Raw genomic sequence first — 16,045 nt, 5'->3', positions numbered from 1 at the left:
GTGCTCCTCGTAGACTTAAACAGCTATTATTCCCTTTAGTTATTACCGTCACTTAGACTAACTCCCTTGCATAAATATAAAAACATGCCGTCCCATGATGCTATTTGTAGTGACTACAGCTCTGCTCATCTTCATTCTTCGCTCGACTTTAAAATAACCAGATTCCCATCAGGCCGATTAGGAGGCTGTAATACCTTGGTACAGAGAGCTGGGTGATTGAATGATAACGTGACCTGCTAGGCCACGCTGCAGCTACCATTACTAAGCCTGAAGACATCAGTACATTATCAAAAGTGCATTAATCTCGTCTAACATAGCGTAACTTGATAGTGTGATGCATGACTAACCCTGACTTATAGGGTCCCAAAGGCGAGTGTGCGCTTTTACTGTAAATACGTACGCACAGAACAGTGTCAGATACACACACCAATATTTCTTTAGCAGAGCAAAAGGTATGTTCTCCGGTCACTGCAAACCATAAAGGCACAGAAAACCTCTAATTCTACACACATATTACTCATGGTAACCAATCAAAACTCTTCCCTCTGTATTTTCAATCCAACACCCTTCCCCCCCTCAGCCCTTTCTACCTGTTACCATAGCAACTCCCTCCCTACTGACCTGCCAGGGTTAAACGTTTATTCTACAATGTAGCAAATCACCTCTGCAAGGATGTTTGACCTGCACCGACACCAGTTCCTGGACCACTATATATTTATTTATCAAAATACATTCAAAATGATACATATTCGGAAATGACCAGTGATTAATGAATTATCGGTGGCTACCTGCACTCTCCCACTTCATTCCATAAAGACATAAGTGGACGCCTCGGGACTCCGACAGAGCAGTACTAATTGAAGAGAGTAACCTCTAAAGAGATCCATCTGATCAACCTGAGTAACGTTTTATATCAACACGTATACCAGGAATACCGAATTCTTTTAAGGGCTCCGGCAGAGACTATCTAATTGATGAAGATAGCTACTACAGAGTTCGCAACTGAACGATCTCATTGGTGAATAGAACTAAAGGATACACCAACAAGACTAACTGTAAAGAATTACCGCATCACTCAAGGGAACGTGCCTCCAAAAGTTTGGATGCAACAACACGTATACAGAACCCAATAGAGAGGATCCTGTCTTCTTTTTCCAAAGAAACCCTGTCCTGATGAAGGTCAAAATCATAGAAACCGAAACGCTGCGTCGACAACTTGTGTTCTTGTGTTTTTAAATTATTCTTCTGTACCCATGTACATCTACAAGTACATTTTTATGTTTTTTTAAACTGGTATTGTATATTAACTTTTGTATATCGTGAATTAAAAATTTGTACAAGTACATACACTTTGTGATTTGAATTGTGTTTTTATAATTTTCCCTCAATATCTGTGATTTATTTTTCATGTGGTTATGGCATCTGCTGGCTAATTAGCCTCCCCCTCCCTCTCCTTCACCCCTTGTCATTCTACCTGAGGAATCTCCCTCTCTGCCTGATCTATAGGCCAACTAGGGACTTCTTGTCATTTGTGACCTGCAAATACACCAGCTTATCTGGTGTAAGGTTTCTTTAAATAACTGTTTTTTTAACCATTCAAATTACTTCTTACACAGAACACAACCATGCACCCTAACTTTCAGTTTTCACCTATCTCATTCTACCAATCATTGCTTGTAATTCAAAAGCACTGAAACTTCAAAATTTTTTTTTTGCAAACTTCTATTGTTCCAACTGCCATTTCTTTTCCACACTTCATCTATCTGCACCAGAATCTCCTCTGACCATGTATTCTGTCTGGATTATTGGACATAGCTATATCCACTGGGCTCAAAGGTATGCAGCTACCAGAAATTTACAAAACCTTGATTTATCAAACGTGAACATAAAATGGATTGGCCACAGAGGATTAAAATGTCACCAATTGATTCCATTGGTGAAAACCTTTTTGCTTTTGCCACACCCTGACCTGTTAAATGTGCACTGTGGAGGAAATGACTTGGGCACTTTGACTGGGGTAGGTCTGGAAATGCTTTTAAAGGACACCTTTGATCATTTGAGGGCACTTTTTCCACAAACTGCCTTGGTATATTCCAATATATGCCAAAGACAGAAATGGAAGCGGTCCAATCAATTTTGTCCACAATTTGAGAAAGCACGGAAACATGTGAATAAATCTGTTTCTGCTTACATGAGAGACTATGGAATGGGTTCAATATACAACAATAACTTGCGTTACAACATGCAAGATATCTACAGAGCAGTTGGTGTGCACTTTTCTGATGAGGGGAATAGAATATTCCTCCTGAATTTAAGACTGTGCATTGGTACCTACTTGTAGGTACCTAAATCATCCACAGAACCCAAAAGCCCTTTTCAGGGATATCCTATCTCTGATCACTCCAAATAATTATCTTTTTTTAACTTTTTTCACTATTTTTCACCATAGTACGCTCCCCGGTATGCTCCCCGGTGCGCGTACCGGGCGCTCCCCCCGCGAAAATAAAAAACATATATAAATATTTTTTGACCTATATGGGCCTCCTAAGCCCCCCTCAGAAAACCTAGGGGGTCAGGGGGTGTCTACCGTGCCCCCTTATACCCATTCCCAATGTTGTTTATCCTCCATCTTGTGTCTCAATTCTACCGAAACACAAAATGGAGGACTCCAGTTGCGCTGCCGGTACGCGTACCGGGGCGCGCACCGGGAAGCGCTCCCCAAAAAATTTAAAAATTAATTTACATAAAAACCTCTGTAGAGAAGTTCACCAAATAGAGAATAGGCAATACTACATACCAGTCCCTACCATTTTCCCAAATTTGGTGGAATTCCATTGAGCCATTTGGCCTGTAGCCCTCTCTAAATATCCTGAGGGAAATTACATAACAAAAACACATCTGAAGTGTTAGAATTGACAACCAATTAAAATGTTACTTTCATTTTCTATTTTTTTTCCTGACATTTGATTAGTTATGTGCATGAATATAAATGAAAAATGAGAGGGAAGCATGGCCATTTTGACTACAACTACCTGAGGTACATCTTGGAAGGATTTTTGCATTTTGTCTTCTTCACCTCTCTGTAAAGTAAGTTGATAATTTCTAAGGGGCACTCTAAGTTATTTTTTAAAAACATGTTCTGATAGTTATTTACTGTCCCTCTGCTATAGTTATAGATAGAGATAGGCTCCTCTGTTATATTTATAGATTGACTTAGGCTTCTCTGCTATAATTATGAATTTACTTACGCTTCTTCACAGGCACTTTTTAATATTTCTACTTCCTGCCTGTTAGCATACATTGCCCAAAGTTAACTTCACTATTAAAAAATCAAAACTACCTGTCTGAACTTAAACCCAACAGTGCCATATTTCTACAGATTTTTTTTAATGCAAATTTCAGCACAAAAATGGAAGGAGAACAGAACGTTTCCTTTGAAATTGGCCTAGAGATGAACAAAGAGGAAATCATTGAACCCATTGACTTGGAATTCATGGATGAATCACGGGACCATGAACTTCTATAATGTGTAGAATCTGTGGATTTGTTAATTCAATATGAGGACGTTTCTGACAGTCAAATGTTGGAAGTTATGTTCAGTCAAAAAGAAGACATTTCAGACAATCAAATGTTAGACGTTCTATTAAATTTTGAAACTGAATCAGAAAAATAAATTTATATTTAATAATCAAAAATTGTTCGAGACATTATTCATTATTATATGTAATTCATAAACTAGTACCAAATTGATTATAATATAAACTCAGACTTATAGTATACTGTGCAACGTATTTCTGTTACATAATAATTTTGCTCATAGTTACTTCCTTTCTCCCACTATATTATCTCCAATGTGTATTTGACATCTCTTTTTCATCTCCTGCCTCCATGTTGTTTCTGCTTCCCTGACAGACTATGGTATAGATTCCATATACCACAATAACTTCTGTAACAACATGCAAATTATCTACAGAGGAGACGGTGTACATTGACTTTAAGACTCAGCATTGGTACCTACATGTTGGTACTTAAAACACCCAAACAACACAACAACTCTATTCAGAGACACCCTACCTCTAAGCACTTTAAATTATTATTTTAGTGTTTCACTTAGTTTTCCCCATGTGTAGACGTGGGGGAGGTGTGTGTGGGGGATGTGTGGGGGTGTCTGTGTGGTGTGTATGTGTGTGTGTGTGTGTGTCTAGGGGGGATGAGGTTTATGGGTGTGTGGGGTATATGGATGTGGGTGGGGATATGGGTATGTAAGGTGTGTGTGTGGGTGTGAGTGTGTGGGGTGTTTGAGTGTAGGTGGGAGTGTGGGTGTGTGGTGTGTGTGTTGGGTGTGTGTGGGTGTGGGAGGTATATGTGTAGGATGTGTATGTATGTGTGAGATGTGTAGATGTGTCTGTGAGTTGTCTCTGTGTGTGGGGAGGGAGATGTGTGTGTGGGATGTGTGGGGTGTGTCTGTGAGATATTTGTGTGTATGTGCATGTGTGTGTGTGTGTGGTGGAAGGGGGGTGAGGTGTGTGTTTGAGTGTGGGTGTGTGGGATGTGAGTGTGGGTGTGGATATGTAAGGTGTCGATGTGGGGGTGTAGGGTGTTTCAGTGTGGGTGGAAGTGTGCGTGTGTGAAATGTGTGGGGGGAGAAATTATTATTTTAGTATTTCACTTAGTTTTCCCCATGTGTAGACGTGGGGGAGGTGTGTGTGGGGGATGTGCGGGGGGTATCTGTGAGGTGTATGTGTGTGTGTGTGTGTCTAGGGGGATGAGGTGTATAGGTGTGTGGGGTATATGGATGTGGGTGGGGATATTGGTATGTACGGTGTGTGTGTGGGTGTGAGTGTGTGGGGTGTTTGAGTGTAGGTGGGAGTGTGGGTGTGTGAGGTGTGTGTGGGGTGTGTGTGGGTGTGGGAGGTATGTGTGTAGGATGTGTATGTATGTATGAGATGTGTGGGTGTGTCTGTGAGTTGTCTGTGTGTGTGGGGGGGGGAGATGTGTGTGTGGGATGTGTGGGGTGTGTCTGTGAGATATTTGTGTGTATGTGCATGTGTGTGTGTGTGTGGTGGAAGGGGGTGAGGTGTGTGTTTGAGTGTGGGTGTGTGGGATGTGGGTGTGGGTGTGGATGTGTAAGGTGTCGATGTGGGGGTGTGGGGTGTTTGACTGTGGGTGGAAGTGTGCATGTGTGAAGTGTGTGTGGGGAGTGTGTGGGTGTGTGGGTGTGGGGTTGTGTGCATGTGGGTGTGTGTGGGACACACTTGTAGGTACCTAAAACAGCCACAGAACCCAAAAGCTCTTTTCAGAGCTACCCTACCTGTAATCACTCAAAATGATTATTTTACACTATTATTTTCACTATTGTTCACCTAAGTACGCTCCCTGGTACGCTCCCCGGTGCGTTTACCGGGCGCTCCCTCCGCGAAAATCAAAAAAAAAAAATGTTTTGTCCCACGGGACCCTTTTATGGCCCCCACATCAAACCTAGGGGGTCAGGGGGGGTGTACCCTGCCCCCTTTTGCTCATTTCCCCCTTTGATTTTTGCCACCTCTTGTATCTCAATCCTACCAAGACACAAGATGGCGGCCGCTGCTGACTGTTTCGAATGTTTACAGACACCCGAGAACCAATCAGCTTGCCGTGCGCAAGTCGCGTGGCGCGCCCGGAGCGCTCCCCGGTACGCGTACCGGGGCGCGCTTACAGATATATATTCATTTTTTTAAACCTACATTACTCAAAATCCACTGGAGCACATATCTTGAGACATAGCAAAGGCACATTGGGCGACCAGTCCCTACAATTTTGCCAAGTTTGGTGCAAATCCATTCAGCCGTTCGAGCTAAAACTGCGACAGACCGCCCTATGGAAATTAACAGGGGGAAAACACGTTTTGGGACCCCCCTTTTATCTCAGCCCCCGCTTGACGAATCCCCCCCAAACTTTCAGGGAAGGAGCGGAGAGCCGCGAGGCAAAGTTGCTGAAAAATTCAGCCTGGTTGCTCAACCGGCGCCAAAGTTATTTCAAATAGAATGTTGCAATTTCCCTATGGAAATCGATCCTTACTATATATAACTACTGGCAACCTCCAGTAGGTAATATATATATAGATATATATCAGGAATAACAAATACATCTTGATTTTTTACATAAGGGGCTTATTTACAAGCCCCTTGTGCAGCCGGTGCGTCACTTTTTGTGACGCACCAGAAGGGCATTTTGGTGCTTGGCTTTTCCTGTCCTAGAAAATACGGCCCTTTTATGTGCAGCACTTTGCGTGAACGGTGAGTTTTTTTGGGTGTTGCTCTGGGTGTTACCATCAACACCCATTGACCACATTGACCACCACCCAATGACCACAGTGCCTTCCACGAGGCCTGGTCACCCCCCCTGCTGCCACTCGCCTTCCTGTCTGCCTGCCTGCCTGCCAGAGCGACCCAGCCGCCGCTGAGCCGCCCGTGATCGCCGATTCCCGCCGCTGCCTCCCTGCGGCCCCGCCCACCTCCATCCCATTGGCCGCCCCGCTCCCGCCTCCCAGCTGACCCGCCCTCCCGGCTACAGATTTATGTCACCCCCCCGAGCGACCGCGCAGCGGACGCGCGCAGCGGGAGCACCGATTGAGCGCCGAAGGTGCGCCAAAGGTAAGCCCGTCTGCGCCCGTCCGCGCCTGGACCGTGCCCAGTGCCAGGACCCCTGTCTCCCGCAGAGACCAGCCCACCCGCCGGACCTACGACGCCGCCACCCTCAACGCACTCAACACCGGCCGAATCCGGGCTGCTACCGAGCCACCCCGAGACGAACCCACGGACCCTTCAGCTGCCACGCCTGCAAGTTCACCTGCATCCGGACCAGCCCCGCACCAACACCCGCCAAGCCAAACACCAGCAGCAACCACCTGAAGTGCATCCTCCTCAACACCCGCTCCGTCCACAGACACGCCATCGAACTCTGGAACCTCCTCGACACCATAGCCCCTGACGTCGCCTTCCTCACGGAAACCTGGATGAACGACTCCTCAGCGCCCGACATCGCCATCGCCATCCCAGAGGGCTACAAAATCATCCGAAGGGACCGCATCAACAACACAGAAGGAGGCATCGCCATCATCTACAGGGACACCATCCGCATCAAGACCAACACCGATGACACCCTGACAACCGCCGAACACCTGCACTTCCAGATCCACGCGGACCCCAAAACCACCCTCAGAGGCACCCTGATCTACCGACCCCCGGGACCACGCACACAATTCAGCGAGGACATCGCCGACTTCATCAGCCCGCATGCCCTCCGCTCCGCTGACTACATCCTCCTGGGGGACATCAACTTCCACCTGGAGAACAACAACGACCGCAACACCATCACCCTGCTCGACAACCTCGCCAACCTCGGTCTCAAGCAGCTGGTGTCCACCCCCACCCACCTCGCCGGACACACACTCGACGCCGTCTTCTCATCCAGCAAAGACATCACCTTCAACCACGCCACCGGACTCCACTGGACGGACCACAGCTGCGTCCACTTCACCTTCAAAAGAACGACGATCCACCACCACCAGCAATAGGTTGCACGAAGAAGCTGGAACAAGATCACAGCCGACCAGCTCGCCGCTTCCCTGAGCCAGCACCCTCCCGCCAGCTCAGCGAACCCCAGCCAGGCCGCCGACAACCTCACGAAGTGGATCACCAACTGCGCGGACGAACTCGCCCCACTGAGGACCCCGCCCAGCAGACCCGGCAGCAAGAAGGCCCCATGGTTCACCGACGAACTCAAGAGCTCCAAGAAGAACTGCCGAGCCCTCGAGAAAGCCTGGAGAAGGGAACCAACACCGGACAACATGACCACCCTCAAGCTTGCCACCCGGAAGCACCACCAACTGATCCGCGCCACCAAGAAAACTGCATTCAAGGACCGGCTGGACATCAACGCACACAACTGCAAGGAACTCTTCAACATCGTGAAAGAGCTCTCCAACCCCAACGCCGGAAACAACGACATCACCCCGTCGCAAGACCTCTGCAACTCCCTCGCCTCCTACTTCCACAACAAGATCGCGGACATACACAACAGCTTCAGCACTCAACCGACGCACGCCACGACCGAACCACCACCCCCCACCACCACCCTCCGCGCCTGGACTCCGATCAGCACCGAAGACACCGTCCGCATGATGAACTCCATCCACTCCGGATCCCCATCCGACCCCTGCCCTCACCACGTCTTCAACAAGGCCGAAGCTGTCATCGCACCCCACCTGCGGGACATCATCAACACATCCTTCGACACCGCCACCTTCCCGGAGAGCTGGAAGCACGCCGAACTCAGCGCCCTACTCAAGAAACCTATAGCGGACCCCACCGAACTCAAGAATTACCGCCCCATCTCGCTCCTCCCGTTTCCAGCCAAAGTCATCGAGAAAACCGTCAACAAACAGCTGGCCGCCTTCCTCGAGACGAATGGATCCCTCGACCCCTCACAGTCTGGCTTCCGTGCCAACCACAGCACCGAGACTGCCCTCATCGCTGCCACCGATGACATCCGAGCCCTGATGGACAACGGAGAAACAGCGGCCCTCATCCTCCTAGACCTCTCCGCGGCATTCGACACTGTCTGCCACCGCACCCTAGTGCAGCGCCTCAGCAACGTCGGAATCCAGGAGAAGGCACTGGAATGGATCATCTCCTTCCTCGACGGAAGAACACAGAGAGTCCGTCTACCACCGTACAAGTCAGAGGCCACCGAAGTCATCTGCGGCGTCCCTCAAGGATCCTCGCTAAGCCCCACCCTCTTCAAGGTCTACATGAGCCCCCTCGCGGCCATCACACGCCAACACAACCTCAACATCATCTCCTACGCCGACGACACCCAGCTGATCCTCTCCCTGACCAACGACCCCCGCCGCCGCCAGAGCCGACCTCCAGGGAGGGATGAAAGAAGTAGTCGAGTGGATTAAGACCAGCCGCCTGAGACTGAACTCAGACAAGACAGAAGTCCTCATCCTGGGCTCCTCGCCCTCCGCCTGGGATGACTCCTGGTGGCCCCCCGCCCTGGGCACCGCACCCAAACCGACAGACCACGCACGCAACCTGGGCTTCATCCTGGACTCCTCCCTCTCCATGACCAGACACGTCAACGCCGTCTCCGCATCCTGCTTTAACATCCTGCGCATGCTACGTAAGATCTTCCGGTGGATCCCCACCGAGACCAGGAAGACGGTCACCCAGGCCCTCGTCACCAGCCGACTAGTCTACGGCAACGCCCTCTACGCCGGAACCACCGCCAAGCTCCAGAAGAGACTCCAGCGGATCCAGAACGCCTCAGCCAGACTGATCCTCGACATCCCCCGACGCAGCCACATCTCAGGACATCTGAGAGACCTGCACTGGCTCCCCGTCAACAAGAGAATCACCTTCCGTCTCCTCACCCACGCACACAAAGCCCTACACGACCAAGGCCCGAGCTACCTCAACAACCGCCTCAAATTCTACGCCCCCAAACGCCACCTCCGATCGACCAACCACGCCCTCGCCGCCGTCCCCCGCATCCGAAGAGCGACAACAGGAGGAATGTCCTTCTCCTACCTGGCCGCCAAGACCTGGAACTCCGTCCCCTCCGACCTGCCCCTGACCCAAGACTACCTCTCCTTCAGGAAGAAGCTCAAGACCTGGCTGTTCGAGCAGTAGCAGCACCCCCCCCACCCAAGCGCCTTGAGACCCTCCGGGTAAGTAGTGCGCTCTACAAATGTCTTTGATTGATTGATTGATTGACACATTTACAGATTTACGAGAAATCGTAAACTTGGAAATGCATCTGAAGCTCCGCCTTCCCAGGGGAGGTGTGGGGAGGCGCAACAAGGAGAAATGTATTAATTTCTCCTTGAGTTTTTTCCTCTTTCTATAAGTGCTGCATTCTGCAGTACACATACAACTAGGAAATCACCTCTGGTGATTGTTTATATGCTGGAGAGCGTTCCTTCCTGCACTAAAACAATCATGTAAACAAAATATGTTTTGCAAGTTCTATGTTTGCTTATGCATTTTAGATTGTTCATGTGCAGGAAGGGACACTTTCCTGCACATGAACAATCATCCCCGTGATGGAGGCATCAAGGGTGCCTGCGTCGGCGCATGGCAACCAATAATGAGCCAGCGCTGCTGAAAGCACAGGGATGCAACATATTGTTGTAAATATGTTGCATCTGTGTGCCTTGAAGGTGACTCACTGCAGCGCAGCCAATTGGCATTCTGCACTCACTGAGTCACTTTCATTATACACATGGCCCATAGTTATTTTTTTGTTTTTTGCAGTTTTAGCCTTCTTTTTGTGGTTGTTGGAATATCTTTATTAGAAACCATATTACACTGTATATACACCACTGCATGTGAACATCGTCTGTTTGTAGAATGGGGTGGTTGGATGAGTGAGGAGGTGAATGCCAAAGGACAACAAAGAGTTGGAATTATAAAATATGTAACGAGGAGAAGCGTATACCTTCAAGAGTTTGTAGTAGGAGATGCCTAGGTTGATTGAAAGTCCAACGCTCACACAAACACAATCGAATTAAGAGCTCCATGCTTATATAATAGGCACGTTAGTCTGGTCATGGCACAGTGCCCAGCCCTTTGGATAGCCCTCAAAAGTAAGTGGAAATGCATTCAAGACGTGAGCGAAGCTTTACCCTATAAAGTTCATCATTGATCAATGAGGGAATTGGGTTATAAGTGAAAGTGCGAAATAAGTAGCAGTGAAAAACACATGGTCGCCATCTTGAGGATAAGTAGTCATTCTAGGGAACAACATTCAAAGGTATGTCACTGGCATACCAAATATTTCCACTAGACAACTTCACACCACACCCCACAAGTATGCGCCACACAATTCCACAACAAACAATTCCAATCTCTCCCTTGTACCTCCAACAACCCTGTCAGATCTCCCACACACACCCACTGCCACATCATCTCTCCATCACTCTGCCACTACACCCTCTCATATCGCAATCCCACTACCCCCTCATCCCTTCCTCACACTCTCTATCTCCTCTCTATACTGTCTGCTCACACATACTAAACACAGTATCTTTCCCATGCCTCTCACGGTTTCCGTCCCTCAATCCCAATCTCTCTTCCTCTTCTTATGGTTTGTTCTGCATCCAAAGGTTCTCCCTCTTTATGTATCTGTCGCCTGCTCTTCCCTTCTTTCTTTCTTTCAACACGGTACATAATTCCACTACAAAAATACACTCCAAATCACACCCAAACACATGGGCAAAAAGACAGTGTCATTTACAACGCCAATAGATCTAACTGTTTCGAATGCGAGACCTATTGCATTGCAAATGCTTGCTATATATTCCAAACATTTTCCAAAACCTCATCCTGGAAAATGTCCGAAATTATTCTGGTCAAAGGATGTGAAAGTAAAGGGAATACAGCACTCAACATTAGTTGGGATGATAAAGCTTCCACATGCAGGAAAAATTATTTTCCTGAAGAGAAAATAAACCTAATGATTTACAAAGTGTATTCAACCTCTGGGTGTAAATTGTACTTATTTCTTTAAGAGTATGACACATTGCATGTGGACCCTTTGTTTCACATGGTCCATAGATACGTTTTTTTTTTTTTTTTTTAAGCCAAGCATAATTTAAGCATAATTACTGGTAGTGAAGGTTACTGTCCCTTCGGGATTTATAGAACAAATAAAAAAAGTATTATTAGTGTTGTCTGTATATAGAATCATTTTTATTGCAACTTTTCCAGTTTGAACATTTTTGCATCTAAAGTGCAATGTCTCTTTCTTAAAATCCTTCATCGCATTTCAAAAATATACGAGACATTTCTGGGTGATTAACAATGTATTTGTTATTGTTTTTAAGTGAAGGAAGTGTCAATGTCGATTACGTTATCTTCGCTGATCTGCTAAACCAGTCAAGCCTCAATGAAGCAAACACGAACATAGTAAACAATCTTCGTGGAAACTTCACATTTCCACCTTCACCATTTGTCCGCTTCATATATGGTGAGTAAAACTGATGACATTATCTCTAAAGGACTTTAGTACCATAAGTATAATGTGAAGTAAAAGGCAAAAAACCGTAAGGTATCAACAAGACCAACGCTGATCAGTTTCGCACATTTTATAATTGATGCACCATCGTAGAGGCAATTCAACTTTTTCTGTTTTCTTTCCTCCCATACATCAACACAACGCGGTGCCCTCGGTTTCACCTGCTCCTGTGGGGCATATGGCTTTAGTACCAGCTGACAAATATTCTGGAGAGCACCCATAGTTGGAGTAATTTCTTGCACAATGTCAGTTACATTAAATATCACAGCCTCAGAATTTTCCAAATGAAAGAAGCCATGACTTGGGAACCACTCCTTATTTTGAACCAAAGCCCCTGGTTAGTAAATTATGACCAGACCTTCGCTCATTTTAACCCCTTCTGTGCTCCCGCTGGCCGTTGGCCATCGCGAGCACTACCTCCCTGGTGCTGCGAACGGCCAACGGCCGACGCAGCCCCGCCCACTCCGTGGAACGCCCGCCCTACGGCTAAATATTCGCTGCGGTAAATGGGTTAAGGCCATTTTGTTCAAGCAACAGTACACGCAGTGCACCTTGTACTCTGACAAGCAGGGCTCAAGTCGGGGTCCCACGCGGGTGGACGGCATCCCCCCACTTATTTTAAGGGGTCTTACCGGGTGGACGCCGCCCCCCCTGCGCAAAAGCTGGGCTTTAAATTATAGCGGCATTCGCCCTCACGGCCGGCCGCCCCGTCGATCTCCCAAGTCAGTCCTGCAGAGGTTTACTGCTCTGATGGGAGGCTCTCGGCCGCCAGTTGTGCGTGTCTGTGGCAAGTGCTTCGTGACGTTCTGCTTGGGAAGGCGCCACGCCGGTCTGTCAACTCCTGTGTGCTGCAGCAAATGGCGCTGGGGATTCTCTGTGAGGTAGCCTTCGGGTGCAACGCTCCTACACTCTTACAGGGTGTTGAAAATACCGGGCCTCTCTGCATCAGGGACGGCCAAGCCCCCATAACAAGGTCGGTAAAGACAGCCATGCTTGGCATTTGGTATGAGACGGAAAACTAGGCCACCGGATGCTCTGTCGCCGTCTTAACAGTCAAAATAAAGATGCAATGGCCAGACAGGGTCGTTATTTAAGCAAAAGAACACCCCTTTAATAACCTCTGAAAACACATACACCATAAAAGCAAAACAACAGCAGAGGACCACAAAGTGTAGATCGAGTGTTTTTTTACCTTTCGTGACGTCACTTCCGGTCGTGACGTCACTTCACGTATTTGAGCGTCCCCCCACTTCTAGGTTTTACCTTCCATGACGTCACTTCCTGTCGTGACGTCACTTCCTGTCTCTGAGCGTCCCCCCACTTCTTTATTTAGGACTTGTGCCCTGCTGACAAGGTAATGAGGAACTAGTCTTGCATATTAGCTTATTCCAGAACTAGAAAGTAGAGGCTACCTGAACGAATGAAGCTGCCACAGCAGCTTTCTACCATGCATCAAGTGATGAGCACACAAAGTTTGAGTTTGCATTTATTGATTCTTCTACCTGAACCTTTCATGTAACATATAATAACAATCATTAAAACCAATCTGAAAGGCATCTCTTTTGGAAATCAGCCTACTGCAGCAATGACTTTAACAGATTATTGAGATTAATACTCAACACATTTTGAATACAACTGAGTAAAGAGGGTATCCTTGAGATATGTGGAATCATGCACCAGCAGAGAACTATAACACCTGTGTTATTGGGTTCAGTTAGGATTGATATGTTATACAACACTCTAAAGGAGAAACAAAGAAATCTGCTTGTATTATGAAAGAGCAATGCATGTTATCCATCAATAACCTTGCGTGACTAGAAAAAGATGAGCTTCTTCGTAGTTGGCAGACCTAGGGCAAGTAAGCATTCAGGTGATCCACCTGGCTGTCAACATGAAGTCTCATTTCCACCTCCAAATACCACTCACTTTCTTGTCTTTGAATTGTGTTAATTCTGGAGCCTCAGGCTGCTTTACGTACATTGCCTTTCGAAGGAAGTCGAGCCTTCCAACCAAGGAAAACCTGTCATGTAGACAATAAAGTCTTTGATGGGCTGCGTCTTACTTCAGGAAAGGTGAAGGGAGAAACTCTTTCCATGTATATGGTCCCTATAAAAATGGACTAGGAGTAACTATTCTGCCTAATCCTATCAACCTACCCACTGTCCCTGTTGTCATCTGACCGCCTAGTTTAGGAGACACAACCCCTTGATCAAGTGACAATAACTTTCTATTATGTTCTCCTCAATGAAAAAAATCTGTTTCACATTGCACAGTTTGAAAGAGGTGCTGTAGTTAACCTGCTTTACTCTGAAACATGCCATCAAGGAAGAACAGTGACCGGAAATCAATTTCAAGCGCATCTTTGGAGATTTCATGGATGTCTCTGCAAAAAAGGAGAAGCCACTTTTCTCCCATATACAATTCAAGTATGTAATTAATTTGGTGAGTGGTGCTAAAATCCCTAATGTACGAATGTATCTATTGACAGCCCAAAAAAATGATTTATTAAAGGGATACCTTAAAGAAGATCTCAGGAAAGGATTCATCTGCCATTCTACTTCCTCAGGGTGGACACCCTACTTTTTCATACCAAAAGCGAATGTCGAGTACAGACCCTGTATTGTTTATCAAGAGCTTAACATAATTCCCATTCAGAGCTATTATCAGCTGCATCTTACTTTGATATTGCTTGACCAGATAATAGCAGTAAATATCTTTTCCAAACTTTAATTGAGAAGAGTATATAACTTGGTCCACAAATATCAGTGTGATGAATTAACGTCCTCTTTGAAACTACAATATGACCACTACCTTGTGATGTGCTTATGTCTTTGCAGTACCCCCACAGCCTTCCAACATTTTGAGAATGATATATTCGGAGATTTGCTGGATGCTTTCTTAGTGCAAATTGATTGATACTGCATTATTTTCCGAGAACCTTCAACATCATTAGGCCCTTTTGTGAGAGGTTTTATCAAGACTTTTGTACCATCATATACAAAACATTTCGAGAACCTTTTCGGGGATCCATATTTGTGGGACCAGCATGGACCAATATTACATGAAGGTAGTCTTCTGTGAGTGGCCTCGATCAATTACAGTAAAAAAAATCCAACATTTCCTGGAATATACCAACTACTATCCACATCTCATGAGAGACGTTTCCTCAGACATGAATTACATCAAATAGCTCATGTTGAGCTTAAACCTTTCCATAGGGCCAAGAAGCAGGATCATACTTTCCAGGGGATGAAAAAGGCATTTACTTTTGCACCTATTTGCATCATCCTAATGTGAGTTTGCCTTTCATAGTAGAAACAGATGTCTCTTCGTTTGCGATCAGAGAAGCACTGTCACAGTGTGATCCCTTCACAGAGATCATAAATCCTGATGCATTCTATTCTCAAATGCCTTATAATGAAGAAAGCAATTATACTTGTTATGATGAAAAAAGCTGCCAACCAAGGAAGTATCCTCCATGTGGCAATGTTGTCTGAAATAGGCAAAGCATCAGGTCGCAGTTTGGAACAAGCTCATTAATGCCGCTCGAAGGTGCTAAACTGACTTTGGGACTCTGCTGCCATTATGGGGACATTGCCGCCAGCCATACCGGCAATTCTACGGACTCGGGGCATTTCTTGATTCCAGCAGCGGGACTGCGAGGTCCAGGTTGCTGAGCGCCATAGTCAACGGCCGCACCTGGTTCCTCTTCCCGCCCCGCCCTCCAGCACCTCCTATTTAGGTAGGCGAACATACGCGCACGCGGGACGCGCGCGGGCGCCGGGCGAAGCCCGGGCAAAGGGCGGGGCGTTTTGTGGCCGTTCGGTGGCTGAAGGAGGCTAGGCTGGGCCCACCCTCTTGCGTCCTCTATTCCCAGTGCCCTGGAGTTCTTCTGTAGCTAACATCATTCGGTGGGTCATTCTTCATGGCTACTACCCCTGAAATAACCGCATTCCCACCAGAAGGGGGAAACAGTAAAGGTACT

At 46.9% G+C, this 16,045-nt stretch overlaps 1 protein-coding gene across 1 annotated transcript in view; it reads left to right on the top strand.

Moving 5' to 3' along the window:
* LOC144762471 (adhesion G protein-coupled receptor F5-like) overlaps positions 1–16,045 on the top strand; it is a 937,058-nt gene that overhangs the window by 428,440 nt on the left and 492,573 nt on the right. The window contains exon 11 of the mRNA XM_078647684.1: positions 11,870–12,012. Coding sequence (XP_078503810.1) covers positions 11,870–12,012 — 143 coding nt within the window. The remainder of the gene's footprint in view (positions 1–11,869; positions 12,013–16,045) is intronic.

Source organism: Lissotriton helveticus, chromosome 6 (genome assembly GCF_964261635.1).
Source record: "Lissotriton helveticus chromosome 6, aLisHel1.1, whole genome shotgun sequence".
In the NCBI taxonomy this organism is placed as follows: Eukaryota; Metazoa; Chordata; class Amphibia; order Caudata; family Salamandridae; genus Lissotriton; species Lissotriton helveticus.
The sequence above is the reverse complement of the archived record's forward strand: the minus strand, read 5'-3'. Positions and strand labels throughout refer to the sequence as shown.